We start from the raw sequence: 21,844 nt of genomic DNA on the forward strand, positions 1-21,844 counted from the left end.
TCAGCTCCAATAGTCCACTTTTCAGCTTTTCCTTTATGAAGAACCTATCGATTTCTACATGTTTGGTTCTGTCATGCTGCACAGGATTGTTGGCAATGCTGATCGCTGATTTGCTATCACACCACAACTTCATTTTGGCTCCGTGATTCACCTTGAGATCTTCCAGTAACCTCTTCAGCCACAACATCTCGGCAACTCCCAATGCCATAGCCCTGTACTCAGCTTCAGCCGTTGATCTCGCAACAACCGGCTGCTTCTTGCTCCTCTAGGAGACCAGGTTGCCCCCTACAAACATGCAGTAGTCAGATGTGGACCTCCTGTCATCTTGGCAACAAGCCCAGTGAGAGTCACAATAGCCTTCAATGTTCATGTGCCTATTCTGCCTGAATATCAAGCCCTTCCCCGGTGCACTCTTCAGGTACCTTAGGATATGATACACTGCGTCCATATGGCCCTTCCTAGGGTCATGCATGTAGCGGCTCACCGCGCTTACTACAAATGAGATATCAGGACGAGTGTGACCCAAATAGATCAATCTGCCTACCAGTCTCTGGTACCTCTCACGATCAACCTGTTCTCCTGCCTCTGCACTCATCTTGGCCTTCACATCAATTGGAGAAACTGCAGGCCTGCACCCTAACATGCCTGTCTCACTGAGCAAGTCCAGGACATACTTCCTTTGAGATAGAACAATCCCCTCTGCTCCGCGAGCCACCTCAATCCCAAGGAAGTACCTAAGTTGTCCCAGATCTTTTACCTCGAATTCCTTCCCCAATTTTGCTTTCAATTATGCAATCTCCCCCTCATCATCCCCGGTAATGATCATATCGTTGACATACACAGCCAGCATAGTAATGCGACCACCATGTTGTCGAAAGAACACCGTGTGGTCGGCATTGATCTGCTGATAACTCATGCCTACCATAGCCACCCTGAACCTATCAAACCAGGCCCGAGGGGACTGCTTCAGCCCATAAAGAGATTTCTTGAGCCTGCACACTTTACCCTCCGTTTGTTTTGTGCCAAAACCCGGTGGGACCTCCATGTACACCTCCTCCAACAAATCACCATGAAGGAAGGCATTCTTCACATCGAGCTGGTGCAACTTCCACCCCCCATTCGCTGCTAAGGAAACAAGTGTCCGTATTGTGCTCATCTTCGCCACGGGTGCAAAGGTCTCATCATAATCGATACCATAAGTCTGACTGTACCCCTTCGCCACCAATCGGGCCTTGTAACGCTCAACCCGACCCTCTGGGCTTTGCTTCACAGTAAAGACCCACTTGCATCCAACCGCCTTCTTGTCTGGTGGTAGTGGCATAAACTTCCAGGTTTTGTTCTTAGCGAGAGCCTCGAGCTCTTCTAGCATGGCTGCTTTCCACTTTGGATCCTCCTTAGCAACTTGCCAACACTTGGGTAAAATAACAGAGTCCAACGATGCAATGAATGCTCCATGTGCTGGTGATATGCTAGAGTAAAAGACAAACTGGGTAATGTCATGTGGAAAACCATAGCGATCAGGAGGATGTCCCGCATTCGACCGAGAGGTCCGTCTTAATGACATGGGAGTGAGAGGAGAATCAAGAGGAATTATATTACATGAGTACTCTGAATCTCAGGTGGATGGTGTAAGTGCCGCAGGAGTCGAAGTGACAAGGAACTTGGCACAGGTGGCACTGTAGGCACAACTCCCTCACTCTGCTTATTTCTCCTCACATACACCTCACGGTATCTCGACTCCCCCTGAGCCTAAGTGCTACCACCTTCGCGCCTATTTCTCTCAACTTCCGGCTCAACTACAACCGAATCCTCTCTTTGCGTCTCAACCCTGGCTGAATCCTCCCTTTGCGGCTCAACTACAGTCGAATCCTCATTTTCCGGCTCAACCCTAGCTGAATCCACTAGTGGGCAAGGAATACCACCCACACTCACCATCCTCTTCTCACCATCACTACTACTCTCCCCCTCTCGCCTCATACCTCCTGTATCGAGCGAGTCTCCAAAGGGTGATGTAGTATCTGAGGAGTAGTAAGTCTCGAGCTCGCGGAATGTAACATCCATACTCACAAACAATCCTCTCTACCGGGCTCCAGCACACATAACCCTTTTGAATACCAGAGTAACCCACAAAGATGCATTTCACCGCTCTGGGATCCAACTTTCCCACTGTTGATCTGTTGTCTTTCACAAAGCACACACAGCCAAATACTTTTGGACGAAGAATGCCCTCATTATCTCCTTTCAACATCACCCATGGAGTCTGCCACTCCAACACTCTAGATGGCATTCTGTTGATCAATTGTGCGGCTGTCAGGACTGCTTGTCCCCACAAATGTTTCGGAACATTCATGGAGATCATCATGCACCGGGCTACCTCCAACAAGTGTCTATTTTTCCTCTCTGCCACTCCATTTTGTGCTGGTGTGTAAGGGCACGTGGTCTGATGATGTATCCCATGAACTGACAAATACTCCTCGAATGTCTTGTTTGTATATTCGGTCCCATTATCGGATCTCAGTGCCTTCACCACAGCACCGAACTGAGTCTGAGCCGCCTTATGGAAATCCTTGAAGCAAGCAAGTACATCATTCTTGTTTTTCATCAAGTACAGCCATGTGACACGAGAATAACAATCGATGAAAGTCACAAAAAATCTATACCCATTTATCGAAGTTGTACCATATCAAAGGCATGAGAACTCCTACTTCCTGAGCTTGCATACGAACTCCTTGTGTGCTTCCCAAACTCACATCCATCACACACAAGTTTCTGTTTGTTAGCTTTCTCATACTTTGATGGATACAAACGTTCCAGTAGGTTGAAGGAAGAGTGCCCCATCCGCTGATGAATCAGAAGCAACTCATCCTCCACACTCACCCCAGATCCTCCTGCCCCCACTCTATCGACCACAGATGCCAGCGCTGTGTCCATCCCTTTTCTATCCACGTACCACAACCCATCACGCCATGTGCCAGTCCTAAGTATCTGACCTGTCTCCTTCTCCTGAAGGACCATCCTCGGAATATCAAATGTCACAATGCATTTATGCTCACGAATAATAGCACTAATGGACACCAGGTTTACTGGAAAGAAAGGAGCATGCAACACATTGGTCAGAGTCACTGAATCGGTACATATCACGGTACCTTTATCAACCACGGGCTGGGCCGTACCATCGGCTGTCTGAACGCTATCTGGGACTGCTAGGTGGGTATAGGAAGAAAACTCTCTAGCAGCACCAGTCACATGACGAGTCGCACCAGAGTCGACTATCCAATCTAGTGATCTAGTGGTGGGTATGGAGGCAATAGCAAGTGTATCACAAACACCTGTGGCTGATTGAGCAAAACAAGCAAAGTTACCCCTGGGTGAAGATGAGGTAGATGCGTCCTCTACTACACTCTTCCCATTACCTGTTGTTTTCTGCTTCCTCTTCAGTATCTCCTCACTCTTGCCCTCTGCTACCATCAGATTTGCCCGGTAGTCTCCTTTTCCACCTCTCCTACCACCCCGGCCATAACCACGACCTCCAGACTGCCCCCTTTCACCTGCATCTCGCTTCTTAGGTGACTTAGGACAAGTCTGTCTCATGTGACCTATCTCACCTAGAGTTTGGCAAAAACTCGGGTCGGGTATACCTGCCCGTACCCGCCGCCCGGGGTACTCGTGCCCGAGCTCGGGTATGGGTCGGGTACGCGGGTATGGGCAAAAATCGGACCGGACCCGTTATTTTGGACCAATACCCGACCATACCCTACCCGAGTTTACCCGTACCCGATTAAACCCGTACCCGACTACCCGACTACCCGTATACCCGAGTTACTGTTCATCCATTTCAAAATTCAAAAATTCTGATTTTTTCCCCCCAAACCAACAAAAAAAACCAGAAAAAATAGGAAAAAACCAGAAAAAAACCAACAAAAAAACAAAAAAAAAAAACAGCAAAAAAAAAATAAAAAAATACCCGTACCCGTACCCGCCTTACCCGTCAAGGGTACACGGGTAAGGGTATAGGACGGGTAGGGTATGGGTTTTGAAAATTATACCCGCCATACCCGTACCCGAATACCCTTGTACCCGAGTATACCCGTACCCGAGATGTACCCGTACCCGAGACGGGTATACCAGGGTACCCGTACCCACCCGAGTATAAATACACTAATCTCACCGCATCTGTAACACCGTCGAGGCTCACCTCTGAACCCTGTGTTACCTGTGTGACCTGAGTTGGAGACCGCTAGTGCTGACTTCACTCCTGGAAGTCCTGCTGCCCTAGCCTGTGGCCTAATCCGGCTCTCCTCCTTTGACATTGATCGAACGCAGATCTACGCCTCACGTATTAATCTAAGTCCGAATCCCTTCTATTACTCTCATAGACCTGATCTTACACTGTTAAGATCGAGATCCATATCATCTCCCCCTTTCTTCTTTTCTTTCTTGACCCGATCTTGATCCCTCAAGACGAGATCCACATCATCTCCCCCTTTCTTCTTCTTCTTGATCCGATCTTGATCTATCTCATCAAGATTCGAGTTCAAAACCCAATCAAACCTCGATCCAAACCCGCGTCTCGGGTATCGTGGGGGTAGAGGTCTGTTGGGGTTTTACGGTGCTATAACCAAAAACCCGTTTAGGCTTAAGTTGCGGAATGACCGTAGAACAAAAATTTCTACGGCCAACTTAAGCTCAGGATTAAAAGGGGTATGTCAGGAAACCTTCCAAGGCGGTCCACCTTCAGTATTCCTTTGGCATCAAAACCTAATTTAATCCTTTTACAGATCTACTCCATGATTGATTTCTAAAACTTTAATCTACTTACCAATTAAATAGATTAATATAACATATTTATACCTTGTTTCCAAATCACAGTTGGAATGCAGACCGAGCGAGTAGAGCCTCACCGGGGAAGGAATCGACTCGGAGTATCACACGTGTGATACCTCTATCGGTTATCCACCAGGACTAACCGGAGAGCGGTTTGTTTCTTCTGCCAGAAATACCGTAAACCGCGGAATTCTGCAAAAACAGTATTCACGGGGAAAAAGACGAAAACCCGTAAACACGAATTTTCGGTTGCTCAGTTTCATCAATATGCAAAACTGACATACCGCTAAATTCGATAAAACACTATTCATCAATCCCGTAAATATACTCCACAACAACCCGCAAGATTATACGTCAAGTACGTATAACTTTCTTTTCACAATCGAAACACTATTTGGGAGAGAAACCGAGAAAGAGAGAAAATACCGATCCGTTTCGACACGAAACCGGTACGAATGAATTAGTTATTTTATCTCTACCTCTCCACCCCTATTTATAGTGTTTAGGGTCGGTTGCAAAAGACCAAAATGCCCTCCAAGTTCGGCCTATTTACAAGGTATGCCATTGACACCTCATCCTTTTATATGTGAAATGACCAAAATACCCCTTCCACACCTTTCCACACTCTTCTCCATGTTTCTACACATGCAAGGTGGCATAGGTGTGAAATGACCATTTTGCCCTTGTGGATAGGATTGATGACATGTCATCTGGATAGGATCAATGACATGTCATGCGGATAAGGACGAATCTGAAAAGACCCGAATGCCCTCGGTCCGAACACAAATAATATTCGTATAATTATTCTGAACAATTATATATATATTTTTCTTGCGGTTTGTTGTTTCGGTAATTTATACAACGTGTCCTGCACATTTATAAATTAACCGGTTAACTTTTATACAACGTGTCACACACGTTTATAAATTAACCAATGTTTTTGCTTGTTATTTTTACATAACATTTATAATTTAATTATAACACGTATAATTAATTATAACCATTTTAATATTAATTATAATCAATTTATAATTAATCAGTAAGATTCTCCGAGTAGCTCTTATATGGTGTGACCCAATAGGATCTGTGTTATGTTGGTAAACAGAGTTAAAACTGTTTTAACTTCTATAATCATGAGCGGCATCTGGCAACACATCATGACCATCCAATTACACAGATGATGCTGTACTGTACAATATCACGATCCAGTAAACAATTTACTTGTGTCTGTTCTTCTGTCTCATAGCTATCAGATCAGTTTCAAGGTAGATGTGTGTCATCCTTGCTAACTGAATCTTTTCTTGATCTTGAGCAGATTATCAAATATAATTACTCTTGTAATTATACCGCTAGCAGATAATCTTACTCTATCAAGGGGCCCAGTGATGCTATAGCTCGTATAGAGATACGAGGGACAATAGTACTTTTGGTAAACCATCACTACCTCAGCTAAGCCATGTATACCGAAGAGCTACCGTTATAACTGCATTTTACCGACAGCGTTTGATAACAATCACACATATACATTTCTTAGTAGGAAAGATGAATACCTCATACTTTAGAACTTAACACTGAATGAAAGCATTAATGACACGAACACAATTCCGTATAATGTTTCATTCGGGGTCTGTCAGATATCATGTTCCTGGAACATATATTTATGTGATTAAAATGACAACTCCTTGTCTATGGTCTGTAAAACTTGACCATCATTTAATCCACATACTAACCTTACAGCGGTAATTAGTGTTCCTGCTAATTACCTTGGTCAGTGACCTTTTAAGAGTATATATCATCTATATTATGGAGTTTCACAATTTCAGTCATGAACTCGAAATGATCCATAAATGCAATAATACTCAAGGCAACAAAATGATATTAATCATCCAATTCATGAACAAAGCTTTATGATAAATTATCGTATTATTGACTTCTAGATTATTACACTAACAAGGTCCCTCACGCCGGCCAAATCAACACAAAGAGGCTACCTTTGGTGGCCGGCCGACTTTAGAAGAAGAGAATACCGAGTGGTGCGGTACTGTAGCAACCGGCTACTGTAGCGGCGCGGACTGTAGCAAATCGGTTACTGTAGCGGCGCAATAAGCGTGGTGGGCCCATAACGCACAGGTCCCAGGATCGGAACCTGGCTCTGATACCATGTAGATTTCTAGAAAAAGATGAATTATTATTTCCTTTGTTCTCATACAAGCCTATATAAGCGTTACCTCTTTCATTTGAATCCCTAAACTTTCCTATAATCCTTTTTACCAAAAGGACCCTACAAAACTCAAAATACCGAAAACATACAATAAATCTCAACAGATACAATGAATTATCTATTGGTGAAAAGCTCCATCAGTTTCTTTCCTTTCAGTTTTTTTTATTTTTGCAATGCACTTATCAACCACCAGAATTTGGAACGTAGAGTAATTCACTAGTGGTTTTTGGTTTCACTCATTATCTATTGGATATTATTCTCATTTTATTGAGTAAGCATTTAAAAATAATTGAAAAAAATGTTGACTCGGCTAGACTCGGACAGACTTGGGTTGACTCGGTCGAGTCAAACACTGTTCAACCGAGTTTTGCTGAAAAAATCGCATGAGCGTGAGACTTGGGTGAAACTCGGACCGGACACGGCCGATACCGAGTTGACTCAGAATCGGCCGAGTTTCCAAACCATGGAATATACAATGTCTACTCATTTTCACCATGCTTCAATGTCCAAGATATAAGAAGTGCTGATAATTTTGATTGCACAGTTCTATCACCAATTAAACCTTTGCAATTGCTTTTTCAATTATAGATGAGCTAAGTTTATTGCAACTCAGGTGCTGTTGTAAAATACACCAAGTGTTCAGTTTTCTTTTCTTCTTTGATAATTGAAGACCAATAAACTTGAATTGATAAATGGCTGGAGTTACTACATCTAACCAAAGAATCTACAATTTCAACATTTTATTTCATACTATTGTTGTGATTGTCAAATCTGACTTTTGATTTCCCTCTTTTATTTTTTTTCATTTTCTTTTTTTAATTTGCAGCTGTAGTTGCTACACTGGATTCAGCTGTTTCTTTTTTGAATTGCTCGTGCTATCTCTACTTCATCTGCGCACTGTTTCAGGTTTGTGTGTTACACTCTTTTTGTCTACTTTGCCTTACCAATATTATTACTTTTTGAAAGCCCAACAATAAGAAATGCTATGATTTAGAACATCAGATTTAATTTTTTAACAAACCATCAGTAAGATATGCTATAGATTAGAACATCAATTTTGCGCCTTAGGATGACACCTTTTAGAAAGCATGTCAACAAGAAAATCCATTATACTATTAGAGTCATTTTATTTTCATTTTTTTGAGAAATTGGCAGAGGCGGCCAAAAATTTTATTGATGAAAATATTTACAAAGCCAACCCCCAAGTGAGCTGAATTTACAAACTCAGAACCTCTGCAATAAAAAAAACCCCTCTATATGGTACCATTCATGTACCAATTTTACCCCACTTTCTAATGTCTCATGTTACAATCTAGCCATATTCTTTCCACGATTTTCCCACAATCAATATCCTGTCAACCAGATGTTTGGGCAGCATGGCATAGTTCCTAAAGACCCGTTCATTTCTTTGCTTCCATATTAGAGTCATTTTAAAGGCAAGAAACAAATGCAATTGATTTTAAGATAGAACTCCGTGGAAATATTACAATAAAATTGAATATAAAATTTTAATTTCATATATTAACTACAACAAATGGAAAAAAAAAGAAGAGAAATTGGGATGCAAAATACTTGCTTATTTTCACAATCAAGTTCTCCCTTTATTTCCCATGTAAGGTTGATAAGAGGCATCAACATGGTACAGTAGTGATGATATATCCACCTAACAAAAATACAAGTGTATCTTTTTGTATACTCACAACACAACTTAATATTACAATTACAAGATCAAGGCAAAACTGCCCATACCGGGGACAAATGTCACTTCCATTAGTTCTCAATGCTAAGTTTGTATACAAAAATAGCAGCCGTGCTTATAGTAAATAACCATTTTTCCATGAAAAAATATTGTGAATATAAGAACTGGAAAGATAACATATGCTGCTAAAATTTGTTTTATTGTACCTTTACTTGGTACAATTGAACTGGTAAAGCCCGGAAGCATCCATTCCAGATCTAAGACCTCAAAACAAGCTAAGTCAATGGGAAGAGAAGGAACGAGAAAGCAGTTCTATCCTGCACAGAGAGATGATTACTTCTTTAAATTACAAAAAAACATCATTGATCGGCGTAAAGCGCAACACAAGTTTCGGTACGCTTGGGAGCGTACCTTTTAAACCTCGGTTACACCTTCCGATTAGGGTTGCAAGTGCACAACCCTATCGAGGAGTATAATCGGGTATCGATCCACAGGGACGGTTTCTTTATCTAGAATTTTACTTAGCTTAGCTAAAGACTAGAAGTGAGAAAAAGGGGTTTTGGTGTTTAATTTTCCTAAGGAATCAACTCAAGCAATCACACAATGATATAGAATAGTAAATGTGCAAGAAAAGGTATAAACTGTGTTTTGATTTGGGATAAAAGGTGTTTCAAGGGTTTCAGACTTCATCTCTGATTTGCCTCTAGTGGTACGGCCCTTACCAAGTTGGTACGGCCAGGCCGCACCAACCTGGTATGACCAAGCCGTATGGGGCTTGGTACGGGTAGGCCGCACCACTCTTGTAAGGGCCGTACTGGTTTACCAGAACAGAGCTTACAAGTTTGAGTTGATGCATTTCTTGCTGGTACCTCGTATTAAACTCTTGATAAAGGTTCAATTGACCATACCTAAGGTTCCTAAACCTCAACTCTCGTTTGTTGGTTCAAGATCTAAGTTTTGGATTCAATTCTTCACCTTCTAGGGTTTCTAAACCTCAACTCTCGTGTTTTGGTCCAGATCCTCTAGTTGATTGATTGGAGATCTAAGGTAACCTCTAATCTGTCGATTAGAGGAGAATTCAACCTTTCGGCTTCAATTCGATCAAGTCTACCTAAAGGGATTGGTTTGGTTGAGAGAAGGCAATGGTCACATGACCTTGTTAGGGTTGATCTACCACTATAGGCACACCACATGCAATCACAGCAACACAAAGCAATCAAGACAAGCAAATTCACAATCAAATCAATCACAAGAGTTCATACAAGATCCAAATCAAGAAAAGCAACACAAATCAAGAAAATCCATCTACAAACCCTAGAAACGAAAGTCTACTACTCACAAGTCATGGATCTGTCCAGATATACAAGAAAAGAGATAGAGAAAGTCATGAAAGAACTAGATTGAAGATCGGGAATGGAGAAGGTGTAGATCCGTCGATTCTCGCCTCTTCCTCTTCCTTGATCTTCTCTTCTTGCTCCTTTGCTCTCTTTCTTTCTTTCACTGAGCTCTCAATCTGGAATGAAGTGGAATCCTCCAAAATGGAGAGATCCCCCGCTATATATAGCCTCTGCCAAAATTTGAATTCTGTCAGGCGGCACCTATGTACGGCCCGTACCAATTTGGTACGGCCAGGCCGTACAAGGTGGGAAGAAGGCTGAAACGGCTAAGTTTGGTACAGGCCGTACCAAGTTTGGTAAGGGCCGTACCAAGGTGTCCAAAAACGCCGTTTCTTCGTGTATTTTGCTCCAATCCTGCAGAAAACAAACAAACTCTCAGCAGTACCAAATTCTAAGGATATATCAATGAAATGCACATGATTTTGACAATTTAGAACGTGAATTTGGTACGAAATCAAGTCAAATATAGGCTAAATATGCGAGGTATCAATCATAAAAGAAAAATGGCACAAATGATGATGAAATTAGAACAATCTGTTATATTATATGAATACGAGATAGTGTGGCACCCTGTATCTGTAGTATTCTTCTTTAATTCAAAGGTATCTCCTCTTTTCCTTGCGACATGCACATCTACTTCTGGTCAAAGAAACATCTTTAGAAACCGACCTAATAATTCAAAACAAGTTTCACATAATTAATTCGATAATCATTTAATCAACAACAAGAAGCTCTTTTCCCTTCAAACTCCGCATGTGTTCTCTCTGATTGAGTTCTATCTCACAGCTAGCAATTAAAATGTGGGAGTTGCATATGAGCATATCTTCTACAATCTCACAGCTTAATTCTGAACAATATCCATACCACTTTTTATATTTATTTTTCTTTATTACTATTTTTGTTTTAATTCACTATCTAATCCACTTTTACAACTAAACAGTTCTTGCAGTTCTAAATCACAGCTGAAACTTTCAGCGTCTTCTGAGACAAAAGACGCAAGGAGAGCTATTTGTAGAACAACCATTAAGAAGCCACGAATAAGGTAATAAAAATAATAAAGGAGACGCTTTACATGGGTTATTAGATTGTCTATTAAGAACCCGACAAAACTGTTTAGAGTTTTTACAAAAATATTTTTAACAACCATTTAAAATCATATTATGTACAAAACCCAACAACTCCTCAATTACACCTTTCTTACACAGCTCATTAATTTCCAACACCTCCACCTTCACCTCATATTAATTGATGTTTTATGCTCACCAAGAAGTCGGTTAGCATAACTTCAAATCTATCGGATTGGCTTCAAATGATGAATCTAAACCGTAGAAACTGATCTACTTAGTGAGTGATGTGTGTAAATGCAAAATTTACAAAATTTTGAATTCATTTAGTACAAAGTCCGGCGGTCAAAAAATGAATGTATTAAAATAACTCATAAACCTTCATTTTTTGGACCGCTTGACTTTGTACTAAATGAATTTGAAATTTTGAAAATTTTGCATGTACACGCATCACTCGTGAAGTAAATCGGTTTTAATGGTTTGGATTCGTCATTTGAAAGCAATCCGATAGATTTTAGAGTTATGCTTGCCAAACGTTCCTAGTGAGCATAGTGCACGCTAGCTTTACTCGTAAATCCTCCCTATCGGACATATCACTGAAAAGAAGGGTCATAAATTCAATGGGAATCATGTCTTATATACAAAATTAATTAATTTCTTACATATAGTTGCAAATTGATAGTTAAAATTCCAGATTTTCATATTAAATTATTTTAAACCGAATGGCCCAAATCAATCATAAGTTCCCATTCAAGGAATTTTGTCGGACAATATGAATATCAGAACCGATTAATAGAAATACAGTCACCCAACTTATCAAACTTAGATATCAAAGCAGATTGATTTTATTTAGAAACTATGCATCACATTTTTCACTAAATTGAGAATCAAAATTCTTAAAATATTATTTTATAAATAAATAAATAATTATCATTTTAACATTAAATAAAAAAAACCAGCTAAATTGTGAATGTTAAATTTGACAGATGTTGCAACACAAATACTGACATATATAGATTTTGACAAAACATATTAATGTCAACAACCTTTTTGTATGTATGTTGTAATTTGTTCGTCCTCTTAACTCAATAGACATAATTGTTGTTTTTGGTAGGTCTGAAAAACCATTGCAATGAGCAACCATCAAAAGGAAGCCAAGTTAAAGGCCAGTACTGCAGATTTTATCGGGCCACTATTGAAACGCCTAGAACTAGCCAAGGAGCAAGTTCCTAAAAACTCGGAGACAGAGAAAGTCATCGACCAAATTAGTACAGGTATTGTAAATACAAAAGATATTATTGATGATAGAGAAAATTGGGACAGGGAGCTAATTGGTTACTTTGGAGAGATAGAAAGACAAATTGATTACTGGGTTGATCATAATAAAATGACTGAATGGGATGAAACTGTAAGGGCCAATCTAATAAATGTTAATAATCGGCTATCACGGAATCTAATGGAGAATCCTGCGAAGGCTGGCACCAAACCTCGTGAAAAGGCATTTGATTTGCCTCAAAAAGCCACAATAACTGAAGTTGGGGAATCGTCAAATAAAAGTAATCAAGAGCATGAATTCTCCAAGGATAAAAAATTCCCTGTGAACAACGATATGAGGGGTTTTTTGGATACCCTTGCCATTTTTCCAGAAAACACAGAACTGAAGAAGAGATTCCTGATTTACTGGTGGACTGGTCTTAGGCTTTTACCTTCGCGATATAAGGGGTATACAAGTATAGCAATGTATTGTGAATACGTCTTTTCTGAGCTGGTGAAGGAGGGCATTCTCACACCAGTACATATCAGAGAGCATAATCAAGTAGTCGACCGCTACACCATCAAACCTGCAATTCATAAGCGGTTGATCTCTGCCTGGGAGAGCTATTACGCGCTTATCTCTCAAAAAAGGGAAGAAGGCACTGGGCACTTATATAGAAGTCAACAGGGGAAAAGTGGACTACTGAATCTAGACCAAAGGTATCTCAATTCCAAGAACATAATGGACATTAGCAGCAAGAATCAGTTGTTGGCGGTTCAACTTGGTAGTTGGCGTTATACAAAAATAGAGGTTCACAATGGGGTCGAGGAAGAGCACATTGAGGTCGACCAAACCAATTTCTTAAAAAAGTTGGGAGAAACGGTGACCTACCTTAGCTTGCGAGGCATTTCGAGGATAGAAGAGCTTCATGAATCAATTGGAAAGCTAGAAAACTTGATAATACTAGATCTTAGATCTTGTCATAATTTGGAAACTTTATCACAGAAACCAAGGTCCATAATGAAACCAAAATTAATAAAACGGATGTTACCCCCAAAAAACATGTTTGAGAAACTGATGGTTTTAGATATTTCAGAGTGTTACCTGTTAGATATTATGCCAAAATGGATATGTAAGCTACATCATCTAGAGGTGTTAAAGGGTTTTGTAGTTGGCAGCATGGGAAACCGGTCATGCCAGGTAGATGATCTCTCAAATTTGACTCATCTTAGGAAGCTCAGCATTAGAATTGGCAGCAAGCATTTGGGTTCCGAAGATTTAAGTGGCTTAAAACCTCTAAACAAACTTTTGGTGTTGACCATTATATGGGGAGAAAATAAGTCCAATTATGCGATGCCAGCCTTATCTTTCCCAACATATCTAGAAAAGTTGGATATCAGATGTTATCCAGAAGCTGAGGCATCAAAACTGTTGAACGTTGCAAAGCTGAACCATTTGAAAAGATTATATATTAGAGGTGGGAAGCTTACTGAAATTCCACACAGTGATAACTGGGAAGTGGAGATATTGCGTCTCAGGTTCTTGACAAATTTGGAAACCAATTGGGATGAGCTCAAGCCCTCATTTAAGAATTTAAAGTACGTAGAATATGTGGAATGTCCAAGTCTCAAGAACTTTCCCAAGGATAAGTGTTGTTGGATTAAGGAGGAGGATGAGCATTTTCAAAGCAACAATGATAGTGAGACAGCCATAGCTAAGGAGAAGGATGAGCATTCTCAAAGTGACAGTGATAGTGAGATAGCCAATACCTTCCGATGGATGAAGGAGGAGGGTGAGCATTTTCAAAGCGAGAATGAGACAATCAATCAGGCATGAGGCTTTTTCAAGGGGAGATGATGCAATTTGCCCTGCTTTCGAGATTATTTAACTTCTATCACTTTTATATATGTTGTTATTATTGTTCTTAGTACTAGTAGTAGTAGTTGTTGTTGTTGTAATAGTGATATTAGTAGTGTTTTCTTTTTTCATATAGACCACAATAAATAATGATTCCTTCTTCATGAGCAGTAGTGTGTTAATGATTTCACAATCTTTTTCAGCATGACTGGTTTGCTGGTTTAGGAAAGGGTGGGCAATTTTTTTATGTGGTCTCCTATGTTTAGAAGAAATTATATATGAAAGAGTTTAAATCAATGAGCGCTTTATGCAAAGCCCATCTCAATTCTAAAAAAAGCTGTTCGCTGCCTTAATTGTTGGACTTCAGCCTTGGCAAAAATTGGTATCCTAACAGAAATCTGATATCTTAGGGATATGCATTATCTTTAGATGCATGCAGATTATCGCCAGTCTTGTAATATATACCATGAATACATGAAATGAATTTAGGTAATTGTATCATATATATATATATATATATATTTTTTTTTTTTGTATGGCACTCTTAGGTTCGATCAGAGCTGTACAAATTTTTTGCAACCCTTCAGTTAGGACTGCAAAAAGGTCATATAGTTTCTACATTTTTTCTGATGAACTGAAAATTTCAATTGGTTTTGTGAATTTTTTAATCTGTCTCTTTTTTCCTCACTATCATCTGTGTTTGTTTGAAACTTCATTCAATATTTAACTGTGCCTTCCTTACCGCTAGTGACCAACATGAAAGAAGATCTGATGTCTTCCATCAGCTCTGTTCCTTAGCCTCGGCCTGAGCTGGGTTGATTGTTTCAACAAATTTTGACACCCATTCGAGTGCTGTTCCCTGTCTTGTCAAATAAACCGCCTATTCCCGCCCAAGTAACTTTTTGTTCAATACTATATATTCTGCAATTCTACATATAAATGAATGTTTGTCACTTTTTTTTGTCTTTCAGAGATGAATAAAATGGTTGTATTTTGTATTCTTTTTTATAAATACTTTTCTTATGGTTTAATTAATTTGTTGAAATTTGGGATGTGTTGTTCATACTTAGTACTGGAGTGTGCAATCAAATCTATAGCCTATATACCTTAAATTATTCTGTTGCATGCTTATATTTTTGTGAGAAATTACAAAAACATTTTTATTAAATTACAATTCTATACATTAGTTGTTTTAGCCTTCTCAGTATTGTACCAGTGCAGTACCAGTATATAAAGTGTGGCATTACTCACTGGAACCATACCAGTAATTGATCCACCTAATAGTAGTCCAAAGAGAGCAAACCGTCAATTCACTTTGAAAGAAAATAAATCAATATAAATATCTATGCAACAATTGTAGATGTGAAAGCAAATCCAAACTAAATTGATATACTTGAAGAAATGATTAAATTATTAGACTTTCAAATAGTTTGATGGAATTGTGAAAAATTTCCGGTGTGGTAAAATAGCTCAAGTTTATGTGTAGTTAATCAGAATTCAATAGATGAATTTTGCTGCTCAAGTTTTTCGATGGGCATATACATATGAACCAGTGTTGTAAATAACGGTATGTGGTCGTTGGAAGGATAGGGTATCACCAAGAGATTAATTGGGAATAATCAGGAATATTCGGCCATATTCAGGCATAATCGTCTGATTAATCGGGAAATCCATAGCGGCTTGATCACAGTCAACGACTAATAGGCCGATTAATCGGCCTAAACGGATGTTTTTTACAACACTGATATGAACAAATATATTTTTGTTTTGCTCTACTGTTAATTTAAGGCAAAGGGAGGTTATTTTGTGTTGTTACCATTATTTTTTTTTTGTTGCTCAAGCTTTCAAGGTGGAGTGTCTACCAGTTTTTGCACATTTTGTTGACAGCATACCAATTTTTTAGCATTATTTCGAGTGTTTACAAGGGATATATGATTAAAATTTTGTCATGACTAAACTACCCTTGATTCTTTTTTATTGCTAGTATAGGTTGAAAAAGGAAATCAGTTTACTGATAATAATATAGGAACCTTTTTTTGCTTGCATAAATCAGTTGTTAAAAACGAAACAACAAAAAATACAATTGAATCATAATCAAATACGAATACAATCATACATAATTATATTCAAATCTATTAGACCAATAAAAACTAGAATAACAAGAGAACAGCCTCCTACCTAATATCAAATACGGAATGGATGCCAACCCGCTAATTTACGGACTTCACCTCTTTGTTCCAATCCAATTTAATCCCCGCTTCATGTCCGCGTCGTTTTAAATAAATTATTATTATATTTCATTCATCTGTTTCCCACCCTTTCCACGTGTCCCGCAGCAAGGATGTAAACGGATCGGATAATATTCTCTGGATCCGGATTCGTATCCGAAATTTAATATTTAGATGAGGGTTATAATGCCTCATCTTTTTCATATCTCATTATACTTCATATTTTATATTTTCGTTTTCAAAATTTTAGTTGTCGATCCGAACAGTTCAACATAATATTTATAATAAAATATGCATGAAGATGAAATCTATCTTATAGTTATAATCTTGGATGTGAGTTACTGTTCACCTACAGTGATTTTTTAATTTTCATCCGTTGGATTGAGATCTAACCACAAATACCTCATGTCTCCTTCTATTGACGCGTGTTAAAAAAATATCTATATAAATCCGAGTCGCGAAGCTACAGTAGATATCTACAGTTCCTCTGCCAGACGGATCCCACTGCCAGTGTAATTGTTATTTCTCCTTTCCTGTTTTTATCCTGAAACTTCTACCGTCTTTGCACCGCTTGATTTACTTTTGCACTTTGTGATTCAGCCAACCATTGACTGGCACGTCTTTTTATTTCTTCATTCTAGTAACACGTGTTTCTCTCTCTTTCCTTTTGGGTTTTATTTCTCCTGAAGCTTCTTCCCTCTTCTTCATCTTCGAAAAAACCACTCCCTTCTATGCCTTCTCTTTTCTCTCCATTTCTCGCACAAAAAAAAAAAAAACAAAAGCTCCTCTCGATCCCTTTTCTTCTCTCTCCGATTTTCCCCTCACCAGTCTGCTCCAAAACACAGCTCCAACCTCTCACTGGCACTACCCTAGCTGCCTCTGCCCTCCTCTCTGTCTCTCACCCGACAACATGTGTGATCTCCTACGTATCAAAACTGATCGCGGCGCTATGATCGGCGATGGTCAGTCTCGCTTATCCATCTACCATTTTGTGGTCACCTCCATCTTCAACGGTTATGCCATCATCCACGTCGACTGTGTTGCGAAGATCAACCCTGAATCCCCACTCGACAAAGTCTGTGTTCTGAGTTGTGGCATTTTGACTGGTAAGTATCTGATTTAGCTTCAAGCTATTTTCATTTTCATTGTTGATGGTTTATGGATAAGAAATGGATATTGGGGATTCTTGGATGTCATTAGTAAATAGTAAGTTATGCCTTCTTTATAAAAAAAAAAGTTAGTAAAAAGTAAGTTGTTATTATCTTTTTTATGATATTATAGACTTATAGTTGTTTTGGTACCTAATAGGTTATATCATTGTGCAATACTAATGTACTCAAACACGTAATCATATCAAGATGCATACACTTATACTGCATAGTCCTGCTATGTGTATTTACCAAATTTACAAACAGAAAATGGATACTGTACTCTTTCAAATTTCCCTTTATTGCCTTAAATCAATTAATCAGGATATTATCCTATAAATGAAAATGGATACTGTAGTCCCTCTCCAAAAGTATAATGTTCCAATCATTTTATTGATGATACTCTCTTCACCCTTTCCAAATTCCAGGCCTAATAAAAGCTGTCGTCTCTTCTATGGTGACTTTCTCGACTGAAGCTTGATCAACCCTCATCTAGCACCTTTATTTGGACTCAACTGTCACATACACATGTTTCACATTGATAAATTTCAAAGGTAATCAGAATTACTATTTCTTATTTCAAGTAGATTACTTTAATTAGTAATTCATTGCTATCTGATTTGTTCTTTTATTTTTTCAATTTGAGAAAACTATCAATTGTAATGGTTCACACACTTGCAACTGATGAACAAACTCAATTGAGTAATATCTAGATTCTAGATGCTAAAATTTAGTGCCAGAGTTCTTTTAGTTCTTGGATGTCATTAGTAAATAGTAAGTTATGCCTTCTTTATAAAAAAATTAGTAAAAAGTAAGTTGTTTTTATCTTTTTATGATACTATAGTTAATTGATCTGATTTCTATTTTGTTTTTCTGGTTATTTAGGTCTTCATGCTACTTTTAATGTTACAAGACCACTAAAGGGGTTTACTGTGGTAATTTCTATTCTGGTAATTGTTGCCTTGGTGGTAAGTACATTCTTCACTTTCTTTTTTCAATGAGTTGTTAAAGTTGAGCTCCAGTATGGAGTGATTTATTTGGGTAATTAGGCTGCCCAGGGAGTTAGGCTGGCAGGAGCATCATCGGTGTTGATTTGAAGCCAAACACATTTGACCTATGTAAGAATTTTTTTTTTTGTCTGTCTCTAGAATCCAATATAAGATCTTCAGTTCACCTGGTTTGATTCTTGATTTGCACAATTGTCCCTTTCACTATGCACAGGGGCACGAACAAATTTAGAGGAAATTGTATCAGAAAAATAATGTCAAGTGAGCCACCGACATATAGCAAAAGCAGTTACAATATTAAAGCATGTTTATTACAGTTTCAAATTAATCTTATTTAATTGTTGTAAAATCATCTTAAACTTACAATATATGCAGGTTGCATCTTCTATATAGCTATTTGAAAATGCAATGCCCTATTTATGACCAAGCAAAAGCAATAAACAAAATTATTGGTTTTCCTGTTTACCACACATATGAGTTCTGAATTAAGTTAGTTCTTAACATTACACATGCTACTTTATTTTCTTTCGCTCTATATTTTCATGAAAAATACTTTTTTTATACCAAAAGCTGGAAACAAAAAATTACCAACTCTGCCACAAGAAAAAACAAAGAAAAAAACCAAGAAAGGAAGTTGAAGAATTTGATTTATTGGAAAGTGGGTTGAATTTCAATGTGTTGTTGTGATGGGCAGGTTGCAGAGAATAATAGAATGAGGATCCCGACTCTGCAGTGAACATTGTGTACTCAGCAGAAACTGTGAAGCAGCTTCTCCAGGATCGAATGAGAAAGGAGCTTGGGGTTGCATGGGCCTAACCATAACGAGGCTGAAGCTAACTGTATCCTAACCCGCCTCGGGCAGCATGATCAGGTAATCCCTGTTCTCAAGTCTACTTGCACGTGTTTATGCACAATTGCATTAATTAAAAATATTACCAATTACATGCGTAGACTCCTGATAGGATTAGCTTTATGTCTTTGAGTAAAGGTTAGGGAAAAATCAAGGTATGGTCAGGGAACTTTATCCAAGAAATGAATGAATCTTTGACACACTCACAAATTCGCTCTGACGATTCTTCCCCCCTTCGATCCTTCTCAGAAAGAAATCTCATTCCAGCTCTGAACATTTTATAAGAATTGAACTCCGAAATTCAAATAGCTACCAAGAAAAATGAAACAAAAAAGGAAACATCAATGATATCTGGGAATTTGCACAATTCACCTTCCATGCCCCACAGTCCACAATTGCTTTTATTTTTTCAATGGTCAGTCTTCTATTTGCCTTCTTGCTCAGCCTATCATTTCCATTCTGATTTGTAAAGAATGATCCAGGACCAATAAGAAACACTTTGGAAGAATCCGATTAGCAACAAAAAAGGTAAAGAGTTGGAGAGATAATACCAGACTCAAAATTGCAAATTTTGTAAAAAATATTTACAACAAATCGATTTTACCTGGATAAACAAAAAAAAGTAGGCAGCAATCGTTCTCACTTTCATTTGCATCAGCTATTTAATTCTCAACAGTCAGTTCTCTTCGTCATATCTTAATTTTCATTTTTGGTTAAAAGAAATAAATGAATATGCTTTTAATTGCAAATTGTCTATTACTTTATTTATATGCATTTGGCTTCACTTCCCTTTGGGAACTAATTTGGTACTGAAATTTGTGCTATTCCTTCTTATTTTCTCTTTTCCATTCTTCTCTATAGGTATTTAATATTTTTTTTCCAAATATTCTTATTTGCTTTTCTTTCAGATCTTCAAGCGCTAGCATGCTACAAAGGCAATTGGGATGTCATGTAAAGAAAAAGTTTGTTTAAATTTTTTTCATTTTCAAGTTGCTAATTTTATAAACATTTGAGTTAATTCTGTAAAAAAAATTATGGTAGCTTGAACAGCTGATCTTTGCAATTTTCAATCTCAGCCTATTACCACAGTTTCAAGGTACTTTACAATATATTTCATCTATAGGTAATTAGAAATTATTATTGAGTCAAAACTTCAACATTGTTACATAATTATATATATCATTTTAACTTCAAAACTCAATTTCAATTTTTGCACCCTATGGTAAATTAGTATCAGTCAAGAAACGATAAAATATCTATATAAATATGTAGTGCCTTTTTTTTTTTTTCCAAAACATAAACAAAAAATGTGCATAAACGCTCATCTGCTTTAAATCAAATTCTAATAAGCTTTTTATATCTTTTTTTTTTTTTTTCCAGTCATGATGACAAGAAAGCAGAAGAGAAGAAAGAGTAACATGCCATCGAAGCTAAATTCGTGCAAATAATATTTTGTTTATTGTCTCCATGTAATGAAATTATTTTGATAAAACTATGTATATAGAATAACTATTTTCTTAGAAATTTAAAAATGTCATAGATAGCACTAACATAGCTTACATACACTAATATTTTTTGTGCTTTCCTTCGATATGTAAACTATAGCTTACATGACATACATTATTTTGTACATTTTGTTTTCTGTTGTTTCATATGTGAACTATTATTTCTATATTACAAGTTTACTATTTATCATGTACGTAGATATGTAGAGAACATTTTGCAAACCACTGCCGAAGCGAGGCAAATCCTCTAGTTTTATATTTTTTAGAATTTTTTTACTAATTTTTAAGATAGATACAAAATCACTGTTTTTGAACCATTCAAAAAACAGTGATTTTCTACCCATCGTAAAAAATAGTAAAAATTTTTCAAAAAATATAAAATTTCACCCCTAACCATATTTTAGTATATATATCATGTTGAACGGTTCGGATCGACAATTTGGACTTTAAAAATGAAAATATTAAATATGAGATATGATGAGATATGAAAGGCACGAGGCATTGGAACCCTCCTCTATTTAGATACAGATATGGATATAGTGTTGGATTTCGGGGTAACCAAAATCCGTTTAGGCTTAAGCTGCGGAATGACCGTAGAACAAAAATTTCTACAGCCAACTTAAGCTCAGGATTAAACGGGGTATGTCAGGAAACTTTCCAAGGCGGTCCACCTTCAGTATTCCTTTGGCATCAAAACCCAATTTAATCCTTTTTACAGATCTACTCCATGATTGATTTCTAAAACTTTAATCTACTTACCAATTAAATAGATTAATATAGCATATTTAT

At 37.9% G+C, this 21,844-nt stretch overlaps 3 protein-coding genes across 4 annotated transcripts in view; 2 read left to right on the top strand and 1 right to left on the bottom strand.

The window, feature by feature from the left end:
- The window catches only part of LOC144557203 (disease resistance protein RPP13-like), a 187,614-nt gene that overhangs the window by 149,409 nt on the left and 16,361 nt on the right, over positions 1 to 21,844 (bottom strand). The gene's annotated exons all lie outside the window — the stretch shown is intronic.
- Positions 7,866 to 14,614, top strand: LOC144557207 (uncharacterized). Of its 2 annotated transcripts, XM_078305748.1 has the most exons (3): positions 7,872 to 7,951; positions 11,091 to 11,183; positions 12,320 to 14,614. In XM_078305748.1, exon 3 carries the CDS (start codon positions 12,338 to 12,340, stop codon positions 14,294 to 14,296), a length of 1,959 nt encoding a protein of 652 aa, XP_078161874.1. In that variant the 5' UTR covers positions 7,872 to 7,951; positions 11,091 to 11,183; positions 12,320 to 12,337; the 3' UTR covers positions 14,297 to 14,614. The 2 variants fall into 2 exon arrangements, with proteins under 2 accessions (XP_078161873.1, XP_078161874.1); XM_078305747.1 differs by lacking the exon at positions 11,091 to 11,183 and having other exon boundaries at positions 7,866 to 7,951.
- LOC144557214 (alcohol dehydrogenase 1-like) lies at positions 17,321 to 21,202 on the top strand. The gene is made up of 6 exons (XM_078305753.1): positions 17,321 to 17,651; positions 18,579 to 18,661; positions 18,743 to 18,811; positions 19,395 to 19,571; positions 20,459 to 20,646; positions 20,931 to 21,202. The coding sequence occupies exons 1-3, from the start codon at positions 17,456 to 17,458 to the stop codon at positions 18,788 to 18,790; spliced, it is 327 nt and encodes a 108-aa protein (XP_078161879.1). The 5' UTR covers positions 17,321 to 17,455; the 3' UTR covers positions 18,791 to 18,811; positions 19,395 to 19,571; positions 20,459 to 20,646; positions 20,931 to 21,202.

Source organism: Carex rostrata, chromosome 7 (assembly GCF_964058835.1).
Source record: "Carex rostrata chromosome 7, lpCarRost1.2, whole genome shotgun sequence".
Lineage (NCBI taxonomy): Eukaryota > Viridiplantae > Streptophyta > Magnoliopsida > Poales > Cyperaceae > Carex > Carex rostrata.